This window comes from Hyperolius riggenbachi, chromosome 7 (genome assembly GCF_040937935.1).
Source record: "Hyperolius riggenbachi isolate aHypRig1 chromosome 7, aHypRig1.pri, whole genome shotgun sequence".
In the NCBI taxonomy this organism is placed as follows: Eukaryota; Metazoa; Chordata; class Amphibia; order Anura; family Hyperoliidae; genus Hyperolius; species Hyperolius riggenbachi.
The window spans coordinates 68202207-68215865 of NC_090652.1; the positions used below are offsets into that span (position 1 = coordinate 68202207).

General features: G+C 45.1%; 1 protein-coding gene across 1 annotated transcript in view; it reads right to left on the reverse strand.

The window, feature by feature from the left end:
* Nucleotides 1-884: 884 nt before the first annotated feature.
* LOC137526046 (uromodulin-like) overlaps nt 885-13659 on the reverse strand; it is a 121399-nt gene continuing 108624 nt past the window's right edge. The window contains exons 9-11 of the mRNA XM_068247257.1: nt 13479-13557; nt 8233-8259; nt 885-2519 (exon numbers count right to left, since the gene is read on the reverse strand). Coding sequence (XP_068103358.1) covers nt 2449-2519; nt 8233-8259; nt 13479-13557 — 177 coding nt within the window. The 3' untranslated portion in view covers nt 885-2448. The remainder of the gene's footprint in view (nt 2520-8232; nt 8260-13478; nt 13558-13659) is intronic.

Sequence of the window (13659 nt, forward strand, 5' to 3'; positions counted from 1 at the left end):
GAGGCACTTACTCTATTATATATATAGAAGATAGATATGACAGCAATCCCTACTATGCCGTACACCTTGTCCACTATGGGGGTCAGAATAATCCATTTGCAAAGACGTTGGGTTCATCCATTTGCACAGAAGGTGGTGGGATGCTTCCATTAGTACAGCTCACTCTCATGTAAAGAAATTATTAATTCGAGTAGCTGTTATGGTTCAGAACTAATGGGTTTCGGCATAAACAATGCAGCTCTTTACCAGTTACACTCTATTACCTAACTCTGAGGAAAAAGAATAAACCCAAATATAGACAAGTAAATCATAGAACAATATAACTGGAATAATATGCAACACCAATTTTTTTATGATGATTATTATTTTTATGTATTTTTTTTTACTGCAGTATATTTAATACATAACATTAGCTGAGTACAAAGAGAAGTTTCAAATAACCATATGGCCACCTGGAGCCTGCAGGGATTACATATATTAGGAAAGATTTGCAAAACATAAAAAAACATTACTTTTTAATTCACAATTTATCTCTCCTTGAACCTTATTCAATTAACTTTTTCTCCTGAGTTTTCCCTAGGAGATATTTTTTTTCATCTACTCTTTATAATAACTTTTGAGTACTTCACAATTTAAAAGGTACTAACAAGTAGGTGAAAAGTACTATCCAAACTATTTTGAGTAATTTTGCGTGTGCTGCTGGTGGTTTAAAATGCATTTTATTGACAAGGTGTGAAAGTGTCGCCTAGGACAGTGATCTGCAAACTTGGCTCTCCCGCTGTTAAGGAACTACAAGCCCCACAATGCATTGCCGGAGTCTGACAGCCACAGTCATGATTCATAAAGGCAAATGCATTATGGGACTTGTAGTTCCTTAACAGCTGGAAAGCCAAGTTTGCAGATCTCTGACCCAGGAGAGACCTCAGGAAGAAATAGTAATTTCATGTGGGCCAATATCTGTCTCAGCTCTTGATTTATCTCTACTTGGGGTATATTTACTAAACTGCAATAATGAGAATAAAGTGTGTAAGGTCTTACACATGATGAGTAGAGCGTAATGCATAACATGCAATGTATACATTTAGATTATACTCATGCGTAAGACTTTACGCACATTACTCTGATTTACACAATTTAGTGAATATACATCCTTCATCTGTTTAATTTGATTTATCTCTTCTCGGCCTACTGTCTAGCTCTTGAATTAGCTCTCCCAGCCCCAGGCCACCCATGAAGTGAGGTGAGACGGGTTTCTCAGGTAGCAAAAGTGGAGGGGGGGTGCCAAGCTGGAGGGGGTAGCAGCCAGGAAGGAGGAACAGCAGGCACATGCTATGGTAGCCTGGAGGGGGTAACAGCCTGGCAGAGGGAGCTGCAGGCACAGTGGTGAGGAGGGGGGTCAGAGCCCCCCCTCACCTGGGACTCCCCCGACCGCTCTTCCCCTCCAGCTATTTTAGCTAAAGTACTAAACTAAAGTACGGTGGGCGTCATTGGAGGAAGTGATAAGGCAAGCAGTGGAACGTGAGGATGTAAGTGAGTAATTGCTTTGCCACTCGCTGCCGGCTCTAAATTTAGCGCTAATAGCTGGAGAGGAGCACAGACGGGGAAGTTCCCAGTTGAGGGAAGGGGGGATGACTCCCTTCCTCACCACTGTGTCCGCTGCTCCCCCTTCCTGGCTGTTACCCCCTCCAGGCTACCGGGGGGGAGGAGAGGGGGGCATCCTCACAAGTTTGCCTCAAGCAGCAAAAAGTCTAAAACCGGCCCTGAGGTCTCCTTATTATTAAGGTAAAACATTAGTAAGATGAGATAATTCAATACAAAAGCTTTGATAATCAACCTATATTAGGGTAGTTACTAAGAATGGAGAATTCAACTAATCCAACAAAGATTACGTATTTCTGCCATGGAATAGCAAACACATTTTAAAAAGATCCAGTCCAAGAGTTCTGGGTAATCTGAGCTCTCTTTTATTCCCCAAGCTTAGTAACTCCAACCCCCAATGATAATATTCAGGTTACTGATATATACATTCTTGCAGGACTTACAGTGACTATATGAGTCACTCAGCAATAGGAGCTGCAGACATTGCAGAGCTGAGTTCAGCCACTTGTTCCCCAGTCAGCTATGAAATGTCCTAGTTAAAGGCCTAAACCAGCCTGCATATAATTCACACACCACTGCGACTGGGCAAGCCAGTGTTCTCACCCCTGTGTGACTTGCCAGTGGCCAATCTAGTCTCCTCCTCTCTGTGAGTAGAGCCATTAGTCAGTACTGAGTGGGGGATGGACAACATTTTAAACACTAGGACACACTATTAAAAAAAAAAAAGAAAGCATCATTTTTATAGAGGATAATAAATGCCTTTCACCCCAACACCATCACCCAGTATACAGTATACTTTTACTGACACTAATCTATATATGTGATGTCAGATAACAGTTATGAGAACATCTAATGCCACAAGAGCAGCATTAGGAAGGCAATGGTGGAGATGAAGAGCTTCCCAGCAGCCATAGCAGATTCTGGAAGACAGAAGGATAATCATTAATTGACATCTTATATTACTGAGCAAACACGTAATAGTGTACATTGGCCTCAATTCATTAAGCTTATCTCCTGTCTTTAAAGAGAGTCTGGACTCTGAAGCGAGAATAAATCTCGCTTCAGACCTCATAAATAGCAGGGGCATGTGTGCCCCTGCTAAACCGCCGCTATCCCGCGGCTTAACGGGGGTCCCTGATCCCACAAATCCCCTCCGTAAAGCGGGGGGAGCGCTTCCTGGTTGGGGCAGGGCTAACCGCCGCAACCCTGCCCCACGCGTGTCTGTCAGCGCGTATCTCCGCCTCTCCCCCGCCCCTCTCAGTCTTCCTTCACTGAGAGGGGCGGGGGAGAGGCGGCGATGCGCCGCTGATAGACGCGACTGGAGGCAGGGCTGTGGCGGTTAGCCCTGCCTCCAGGAGCGACCAAATGTATGACTAAGTCGTGCGGGGGGGGGATTTGGGGGTGAAGGGACCCCCGTTTAGCGGCGCGATAGCGGCGGTTTAGCAGGGGCACACATGCCCCTGCTAACTTTGAGCTCTGAAGCGAGATTTATTCTCGCTTCAGAGTCTCTTTAACCACCCTGGCGTTCTATTAAATGCACCAGGGTGTATACGCAGCACTATTTTTTGAATTTTTTTTTTCTATCATGTAGCTAGCCTAGTGCTAGCTACATGACTCCCCCCTCCCTGCGGCGTCCGCCCAGCCCCTCCGATCGCCGCCACGCCGTCTTCCCATTAGGAAGCGGAGCCCTGAGCGGCGCCCTACGGCGGTAATGGAGGAGCTGAGCTCATCCATAATGCCAAGGAGGTTAATAACGTTTCTAGAGTTATCACCATGGTGATGGGGCATGTCGTATTCAGGAAACATTTTACTTCAGGCAAACCTAAAGTTAACTCTTCTGTCTTTAAGTTAACTCTTCAATCCTTAACCTCCCTGGCGGTAAGCCCGTGCTGAGCACTTTGCTAGCTGCGTGCAGTGCCCGATCGCCGCCGCTACCCGCTGATCCGCCGCTAACCGTCGCGCCGCAGCCGCCCCCCCCCCCCCCCAGACCCTGTGCGCTGCCTGGCCAGTCAGTGCCAGGCAGCGCTGTGGGGTGGATCAGAGTCCCCCTTGACGTCACAACGTCGATGACGTCGGTGACGTCACCCGCCCCGTCGACGGGGGAAGCCCTCCAGGAGATCCCGTTCTTTGAGCGGGATCTCCTGATCTCTGATCGCCTCCGGGCTGGGGGGATGCCGCTGAGCAGCAGCTATCATGTAGCGAGACTTTGTCTCGCTACATGACAAAAAAAAAGAAAAATTAAAAAAAAACGCATTTGCTGCCTCCTGGCGGATTTTTGCAAACCCCCAGGAGGGTTAAAATAACTCCACAGTTAAAGACAGGCTGTTTATTAACTGTGTGTGAAAATAACTACAGAGGAGGTAAATTAACTACAGAGGAGGTAAATTAAGGAATGACGAGATAAAATAACTCTCCTACTGTGTGGAGGTAAGTTTTATATATTGCACGGCAGCACGCTGATGTCATCGGACGTCCTCCGGGCTGTACTGCGCAGGCTCAGTAGTTCTGAGCTTGCGCAGTAAAGCCCGGAGGACGTCCGATGACGACAGTGCGCCGCCGTGAGGTGCATTTTGGAGCGCAGAAGCCTTGGCCGCCGGCCTGGCCAGGTCGGGTCGGCCACCGTAGACCACCGGGAGCCTGCGGAGCAGTGCCGAGGGCACCTCCTGCCTGCCACCAGCTGGAGGAAGCCCCAGGTAAGTGGATGCAGATTTTTATTTATTTTTTTACTCGTCCCTGAACCTTCCCTTTAAAGGATGCCCGAAGTGACATGTGACATGATGAGATAGACATGTGTATGTACAGTGCTTGGCACACAGATAACTATGCTGTGTTCCTTTTTTCTTTCTCTGCCTGAAAGAGTTACATATCAGGTATGTAAGTGGCTGACAGGAAGTGACTACAGTGTGACCCTCACTGATAAGAAATTCCCCTTTTTATCTCGTTCTAGATCTCAGAAGCTATTTTCTGCTAGGAAAGTGTTTTATAGTTGGAATTTCTTATCAGTGAGGATCACAGTGTAGTCACTTTCTGTCTTTCAGTCAGGACTGAGTCAGCCACTTACATACCTGATATTTAACTCTTTTAGGCAGAGAAAGGAAAAAAGGAACACAGCATAGTTTTGTGTGCTAGGCACTGTACATACACGTCTACCTCATCATGTCACATGTCACTTCAGGTATCCTTTAAGGCAAAGCCATAAAGACTATTGGCCATGTCAACCTTCTTCCTCCATCCCAGAGTGACATAACTTGAAGGAAGGATGCAGCAATATATATCATGCCATTTACTCCCCAATCACTTTAAAAATAGAAGCCAAGATCAGTATGTGAGTCTCTTTATATTTGCTCTTGGTGACATTACTGAACAAGATTATCATCCTCAGTTGAAAGGATTTTTGGTCCAGCACTAACCCAAAGCTGTCTTTCCGAATCATTGCATTCAAAATCTTCAGGGTAGGAACACACTAGGCAGAAACGAGCGTTAACGCACATAATGCCAGTCAATGGGACGCGTGAAAAAATGCATACGTTTGCAATCTGCAATTTGCGTTTTTAAAGGGACTCCGAGCAGTGCAGAAACTATGGAAAGATGCATATCATTTTAAAGCTCTCTTTCTCCAACGATATATAAAGCACCGCCCTTACGCCTTTTAGTTTTCGCTATTTTCGCGATTGAAATTGCGATTTCGATCACGGAAATAGAGAAAACTAAAAGGCGTAGGGCGGCGGTTTATGTGTCACCAGAAAGAGGAGAAAGAGAGCTTTAAAATGATATCCATCTTTCCATAGTTACATTGTATTGCACAGGGCGACCTTTTTCTGCTGAATCGAGCTGCTGCTTTGAGAAAAAGTCGCCCTGTGTAATACAATGTAACTATGGAAAGATGCATATCATTTTAAAGCTCTCTTTCTCCTCTTTCTGGCGGCACATAAACCGCCTCCCTACGCCTTTTAGTTTTCTCTATATTCGCATCGAAATCGCGGCTGCAGCAATTTCGATCGCGAAAATAGCAAAAAATAAAAGGCGTAGGGCGGCGGTTTATATAGCATTGGAAAGAGGAGAAAGGGAGTTTTAAAATGATATGCATCTTCCCATAGTTTCTGCACTGCTCGGAGTCCCTTTAAAAACATAGCTTTGCTAAGTTGCTGCATATTTTTCCAAAATGCCTCTAAAATGCACATAATAAATGTCTATGGCGACGCAGATGTATTGCAATTTACTGCATTTTTCATGCGTTTTTTTATTTTTTAAAACAAGTTTGATGATGTATTTCCACTTCCTGTTGACTTCCTAGTGATTTTCATAAAACACATATCAAAACTGTATACAAAACGCAAACAAAACGCACAGAAAACTTACATGCTTTTTTTTATGCGTCAAATGCAAATGCAGTAAATGCTAGAAAAACTCATGTGTGAAAGGCAAAACTCAAACGCAATTAAAAGGCAGCCAAAATGCAAATAAAACACAAAAACGCATTTGCAACAAAACACTCACTTTCACTCATTACCTGGTGTGTTCAATGAAGAACAATCTAACTTAAAATTGCTCCAAAAAGCCATTGCACTTCACAAAAAAAAAACTAATTGAGAAAATAGAAAATACTTTCCGCGATTCCTATTTTAAAGTAGCAACCCTAGCAATTTAAAAATCACTAGCGTTTTGCGAATTGAATCGAATTGAAACTCAGCGGCTGTAAAGCTCAGCCCAACTTGTCATAGCTAAATAACAAGAACAACAAAAATTATTATTATCTCAACCAGTATATCAATGTGCAGTCAGATATTAAACATTGATGTCTTTTTATTAACAAACAAGTAATGCACAACCTGTCTGCTGCATTTGATTCTGTTTTAATAGTGTTTTCAATGTGAATGAAATCACCACTTGTATGAAAAATTCTTGCATTCAAAGAGGTAGGTACAAAAAATCGTGTGCAAACATCTTGAACATTCAAACAACTGCTTGAAGAGGATGTCCTACCATATCAGAGGGTGGCAGAGGTGGCGAAAAAAGGGCGCGGGGTTTTAAACGATAAACATGGATAACGTTTAAAAATATAATGTACTATATTTCGTTTAAAAATAATGTTTTATAAAGTTATAAATCATTAAATAATGTGCATGAAATTGGCAATTGTGAAAACGTTAATCTTCCGTTTAAAAAGTGAAACGTATAATAACGTTTAAAAAAAAAATAGTAAGTAACCCTCCCTGTACCTACCCCTAACCCCTAGACCCCCGTGTTGGTGCCTAAACCTAAGACCCCCCTGGTGGTGCCTAAACCTAAGACTCCCCTGATGGTGCCTAAACCTAAGACACCCCTGTTGGTGCCTAAACCTAAGACCCCCCTGTTGGTGCCTAAACCTAAGATCCCCCTGGTGGTGCCTAAACCTAAGACCCCCCTGTGATAAGCATTAATAACGTGTGAAAAAAATATTGTGCTGTTTTTCGTTTAAAAATAATGTTTTAAAAAAGATTGTACTGTTTTTCATTTAAAAATAATGTTTACAAAATTATAAATCATAAAATAATGTGTAATCATGAGAAGCAGTTATAAAACAGTAAAAGTCTCCGGGCGCCGCTTATAAAACGTTATTTTTCTCCGGCGCCCTTTTTTCCTGTCGGGCGCCCATTTATTATGGGAGTGAATGGCGGCGCCCGATTTGTCCACTTGCCTCAGGCGCCCGAATTTACTGTTACCGGCAGAGGTGGGTGCAGGGCAAAAATGATAGCCTAACAGTCGTTTCGCACGGCGGTGCTTCTTCCGAGGCTGATCCACCATGTGGATATGGTAGGACATCCTCTTCAAGCAGTTGTTTGAATGTTCAAGATGTTTGCACACGATTTTTTGTACCTACCTCTTTGAATGCAAGACTTTTTCATACAAGTGGTGATTTCATTCACACTGAAAACACTATTAAAACAGAATTAACTGCAGTGCCTGATTCAACAGTCCTTTTTCTTATCTGATGCTGATCCTTAATGTTTAATTTTGCTACTTATCATGAGCACGCAGTATCTGTAACATAGTCAATGTGGCGTTTGATTGCCTGTCGATCCTCACCCCCAGTGATACGGCTGTGAATCCCGGAGTGCCGACACCCATCTACTTCCAGATTTGATCTGCTGCATTTGAGACAGTCTAACTACTATTAGAAGCAGAACTGGATGGCTCTTTTTTTTCTCAACCACTTCCACTTCCAGGGCCCCGAATCTAGCTGGTGGACCTCCATGAACACACACAGACAGACACACACGCACGCACACAGGCACACACAGTCACACACGCACGCACACACTGAATCCCATCTTCATCCTCCTAGTTACATACTCACATAACATGCCTCTGGGTCACTGGGAAACGGTGCTCGTGAGAATGCAGGCTGGACAGGTGAGTTTGCTCTGTTGTAAATTCTCTGCAAGAGCTTCGAGGTACCTCTATTCATTTGTGGGTAAAATCGGGAAGCACTACAGCTGGTTGTGGGGCCCTGGGTTATTGCCCAGTTTGCTCCTGAGGAAGCACTGGCCCTGGCCTTGGCATAATTGCTTTCTACTTTTATGTGGAGACTTTTTATGTGCGTGCTAATTCCATTACAAAGCAAATAACTAGAATATTTCATTTGGTTCTTACCTCCGCCAGTGGACGGGACACTTGTACCTGTAAAAGAGAAATGAAGCATTCAGATCTTTTTCATTTAATAAATAAATGTAAGAATTTTTTCAAATGGCCATACCAACATTTGCAGAAATATTCATTCCATTTTAATAGTTGATGTGAAGATGTTATATATATGTTGTATAAGGTGGGTGCCACAATCCGATCCCATTATTTTTTTGCATACCCCCACCTCCTGCACTCCACCAGCCCAGTGTTCAAATGCAGAGTATAGCGCAGCAGTGCTGTGCTTCTGCCTGTCTGCTCATTGCTCAGCCTAGTGCCCAGCATCTCCTACCGTATGTAGCGTGATTACACAGGACATGAGGAGAGTGAGGAGCTGGTACTAGAGGAAGGTGGACAGGATGGTCGCACAGGTACACAGGTACAGTGCTGGACTCCAGCAGGGAGGTGAGAGCACAGCTTCTGATGCTGCTCTGTGCTCTGCATTCACACTGGGCTGGAGGAGCGGTGCAGTGGTCAGAAGGTGGCATAAAGGTAGACAGAAGGAGGCACGAGGGGACAGAAGGAAGCACAAATCTGCTGCAGGAATACTTTACCAAGCTCATAGGAGCACAAGCTTCCAACCACTGGCGACTTTTTGCCTCTTTCAACTCCCTGCTTAAACCCACCCCTCCACCCTGCATTTCCTCCCTCTCTGCCACAGATTTAGCCACCCACTTTACCAACAAAATTATCTCTATCCGTAAGGAAATATCCAATCTTCAGTCTTCACCTCCCACCCCTTCCCATCCAGCTTCTACTCCACCCTATCCTCCCCTCACCACCTTCACTCCTACTACCACTGAGGAAATCAACCACCTACTGCAGACTTCCCATACCACTACTTCCCCCCTTGACCCCATCCCTTCTGATTTACTCCAGCCTCACTTCATGGATTTAACCCCAGTCCTCACTACCCTGTTTAACCTCTCCCTGTCCACAGGCACCTTCCCCTCTAACTTCAAGCAGGCCACTTTACTACCCCTGCTCAAGAACCCCCCCCCCCCCCTCAAATCCTCACTACCCTCCAACTACCGCCCTATCTCCCTCCTCCCCTTTGCCTCAAAACTCCTTGAGCGTCTGGTTCACAAATGCCTGACCCAGTACCTCAATGCCAACTCACTGCTAGACCCACTGCAATCTGGATTTCGGCCTGCACACTCAACCGAAACGGCTCTAACCAAAGTGGTCAATGACCCTGCCTTAGCTAAAGCTGAAGGAAAATACTCCATTCTCCTCCTCCTTGACCTGTCAGCAGCTTTTGATACAGTAGATCATCCCCTACTCCTCCAGTCCCTGCAGTCCATGGGCATTCACAACCTCGCCCTGACCTGGCTTTCATCCTACCTCTCCAACCGCTCCTTCACAACTTCCTTCAATGAGTCCTCATCCACCCCTAACCCCATCTCGGTGGGAATACCCCAAGGCTCCTCGGTCCTTGGCCCCCCACTGTTCTCTCTTTACACATCCTCCACTGGCAAGGTTATCTCCTCCATGGATTTTAACTATCATCTGTATGCAGATGACACCCAGATCTGCCGCCACACCTCTGACATATCCCCTACTACCATGGACAAGGTCTCCTCCTGCCTATCAGCCATCTCCTCCTGGATGTCCGCTAGGTTCCTGAAACTAAATCTAGACAAAATGGAATTTATAATCTTCCCACCCTGGCCATCCCTGAACCTCCCAGATGTGCATGTCACTGTTAACCACACTACCATTCGCCCTACCTCTCAAGCCCGCTGTCTTCATATGCATCAACCTCATTGTCATGATCAGGTGCCTCCTGCCCAAGGATTGGACCTTTGCCACCTTTTTAGTAATCCGGCCCTGGCCCACAGCAGGAGGCACAAAGGAGGACAGACAGAGGCACAGGGCAGAGGTGGCAGAGAGGGAAAGAAGGAGGCACAATGGGGACAGAAGGAGGCAAAGGGGGACATAAAATAGCAAAAGCAGACAGAAGTTGGTAACATAGGACAAGAAGTGGCACAGGGGGACAGAAGAAGGTAAAGGTGGAAAGAGGGATGTGCAGGAGAACATAAAGTGGCATATGGGGCAGAAAGTACACACAGTAAAAGGGCACAGGAGGACAGAAGAAGGTGCAGGGGGACAGAAGGAAGCATAGGGGGACAGAAGAAGGCACAAGGGGGACAAAGAAAAAACAGAGGAAAGGATGGAGGCACAGGGGGTTGGGAGGAGGCATAATGGTGACAGATGGAAGAGACAGCAGAAATATATCTTAAATGAATTTTATTATTTTGGACTTATATAGCACCAGCACTGTACAATAGAGAATACAGACAATAATAAAACAATGGGTTACAGATAATTAAACAGGTCACTCAGCACTGCATCTTACATGAAGGTAAAAACATGTAGCCACTTTACATAGCAGTACTAAAAAGTGAGAGCTCCCTGCCCAAATGGGCTTATAGTGTAAGGGGTTAAAGGAAAACTGAGATAAAATAGATACCTGCATTTATACTTACTTGGGGCTTCCTCCATCCCCCTGTAGGCCGTGGGCTCCCTTGCCATCCTCCCGGGCTGCTCTGTTCTCCTTCAGTCATCCTCTGGCCACGCATGTACTCTTAATCTCAATCCTGTAGTAGCTAGGAGCTTTCTTCACCAGTTTCAGTCTAAGCAAACTGTGCATGCGCAGAACACTATTGGGGGTCAAAGTGGAGCATGACTAGGACAGTCGTGGAATTTACTGGGGCACACTGTAGGGGAACAGAGTGACCCAGGAGGACCACAGATTGAATAATATTAAAGTGGATCCGAGATGAACTTTTACTCCTTGCATAATTGTGTTCCTTACATATAGTTTATAGGGCATTCCTCAAGCCAAATACTTGTTTTGTTTTGTTTTAATACAATAATGTCCTATAAACTAAACAAACCACACCCACAGCTTCTCCAGAGTGCCTTGGGGCTTGCAAAGGATTGTGGGATTTCAGTCTGGGCAGGTGAAAAAGGTGTTACTAGCTATAGATTTCAGAGGCAGAGTTTTCACAATCTGAGAGCTGCAGTGCAGATACAGATCAGTTGCCTGTGTAATGGAGGAGATAAGAGTGGAGTTTTCACAGAATATGCAGATTAGCATGCCTAGATACAGATAAGCTTGCCTGTGTGTGTAATTGTGTAATAGTGACAAGCAGAAAACATGTCTGCTCCCATTGTATCACAGGAAAAAATATTAATATACTGTTGAAGCTGTTTGAAGATAGATTTGCTGTGTAAACTATCTAAACTTTAGATAAGATATATAGACAAGTCACTTGTTATATTTAGTTTTTCATCTCGGTTACCTTTCCTTTGATGTAGAATTTGAACCTTTGACGAGGGTTCGAATCCTGGCTCAAACCAGTTAATTAAACAGTAAGGAGTCTTTGGGCAAGGCTCTCAAGTAAGTATACATGCTTGGACCTGTTTAATCTCAGGTACACTTTAAGGAGTAAAACAATAGAGGCTGGCTGTATACAAGGTGGTAGTGTGGTGATCAGTGGTCAGATTATATGCTTGTAAATGACAACTATTTGCACTTAGCAGAGTATTACTGGCAACATATCGTATTGTTCGTACCAAAAGATGCTCTGGACCATAAGATACACCTAGGTTTAGAGGACAAAAAAACAGGGAAAATTACACTGAACTTGGTACATCCATGGTGCAGAGGCATCTTACCTTTTTCCTCCAATTATGTTCCCCTTTTACCTATTGTGTCCCCCTGTGTCCTCTTCTGGCCCCCTTGTCCTTCTTTGCTCCCTTGTGTTTTCCAATGCCCCACTGTGTCCTTTTCTTCTCCCCATATCCTCCTTTTCCCCGTGTCCATCCTCTGCATCCCCCCCCCCCCCAGTGTCCCTCATCTGGCCCCACTGCCCCAGGCCCACCCATAACGGCTATTTGCACTTAGCAGAGTGTTACTGGCAGTATATCATATTTTTTGTACCAAAAGATGCTCCGGACCATAAGATACACCTAGGTTTAGAGGACAAAAACCAGTGAAAAATACACTAAACTTGGTACATCCATGGTGCAGGGGCATCTTACGGACCTTTTTCCTCCAATTATGTTCCCCTTTTACCTCTTGTGTCCCCCTGTGTCCTCTTCTGGCCCCCTTGTCCTTCTTTGCTCCCTTGTGTTTTCCGTTTCCCCATTGTGTCCTTTTCTTCTCCCCGTATCCTCCTTTTCCCCATGTCCATCCTCTGCCCCCCCCCCGTGTCCCTCCTCTGGCCCCACTGCCCCAGGCCCACTCATAACGGCTTTGCTTTACTCTTTGCCCTTATCCAATTAGAGCTGACAATTAAGGAGGTGGGACCAAGGCTCCCTCATTGGGGCCAATCACTTGCTCCAATGACGGAGCTATGGTCCCGCCTCCGAGACAGTCAGATCCAATTAGAAAAGGGAGAAGAGCAAAGGCGTGATTGTTGGGCCCAGGGAAGCACCACCACCTGATTCCATAAGCGTAAGCATAGCCGCTCTACATGCGGATACTTCTGCACCACTTGGCGACGGAAAGAAGAGCAGAGCAAGGCTTGCCTTGGCGGTGGTGAGTCTAATGGTTGCTGGTGGTGGCTGCAGGCAGGGGGCACAGGACAGAACAGAGGTGATTGACAGCAGGGAGTGACAGGCACAGAGAGGCTCATTAGCGGTGGCAGATTTCTGTCAGTTCTGTCAGATTTCTAGTACCTACTGCAAGTGGCAGCAATATAGGAGAAACTATAGGAGAAAAGTAATTTATGGCTCATTTTGCTCTGGAAGAAACAAACTTTTTATTTATATATGTTTACATACACATTTTAAAATTTTTCATGATAGTGGTCCTTTAAGAATGTAAAAAAACAGTTTAACTGACCTGGGGCTTCTTGCAGCCCCCTGAAGTCATCCTGTGCCTGTGCTGTCCTTCTGGGACCCTCCAGTCAGCAGCTGCAACCCCCTCAAAGTTGGCCGGTTGTGGCCAGACACAGTCCCATGCCGCGTGCATCCTGATCGTGCTCCAGTTACCGGAAATGTTCTGCGCATGCACAGTAGCAATTTCCTTGTACTACGCAAGCACTTTTCCTATTACCTTTAAAGAATTTAGTTTTCATGTCTTTGCCATGTTGTTTTCTCCCATAGGGGTTGGGTTCATCTTTACTATGGTATATTGGGAGGGTTGCAATGCCATTGCTTATTAGTGGATAAGGTCCTGTTATAGGGTGGATAATACAACTTACCTAGCTTTATAGGTCCTGTTGTGATGCTTGTTGTTCTCATCTCATTACTCGGAATGCCCATTCTCGACGCAGGACAGCTCTGCGTATAGACAACAGAAACTATATTTACACTTGGAAATTATGACAGAAAACAAATCTACCGTATGTGTTACTAATGGAATATCTTTACTGTATTAAATTG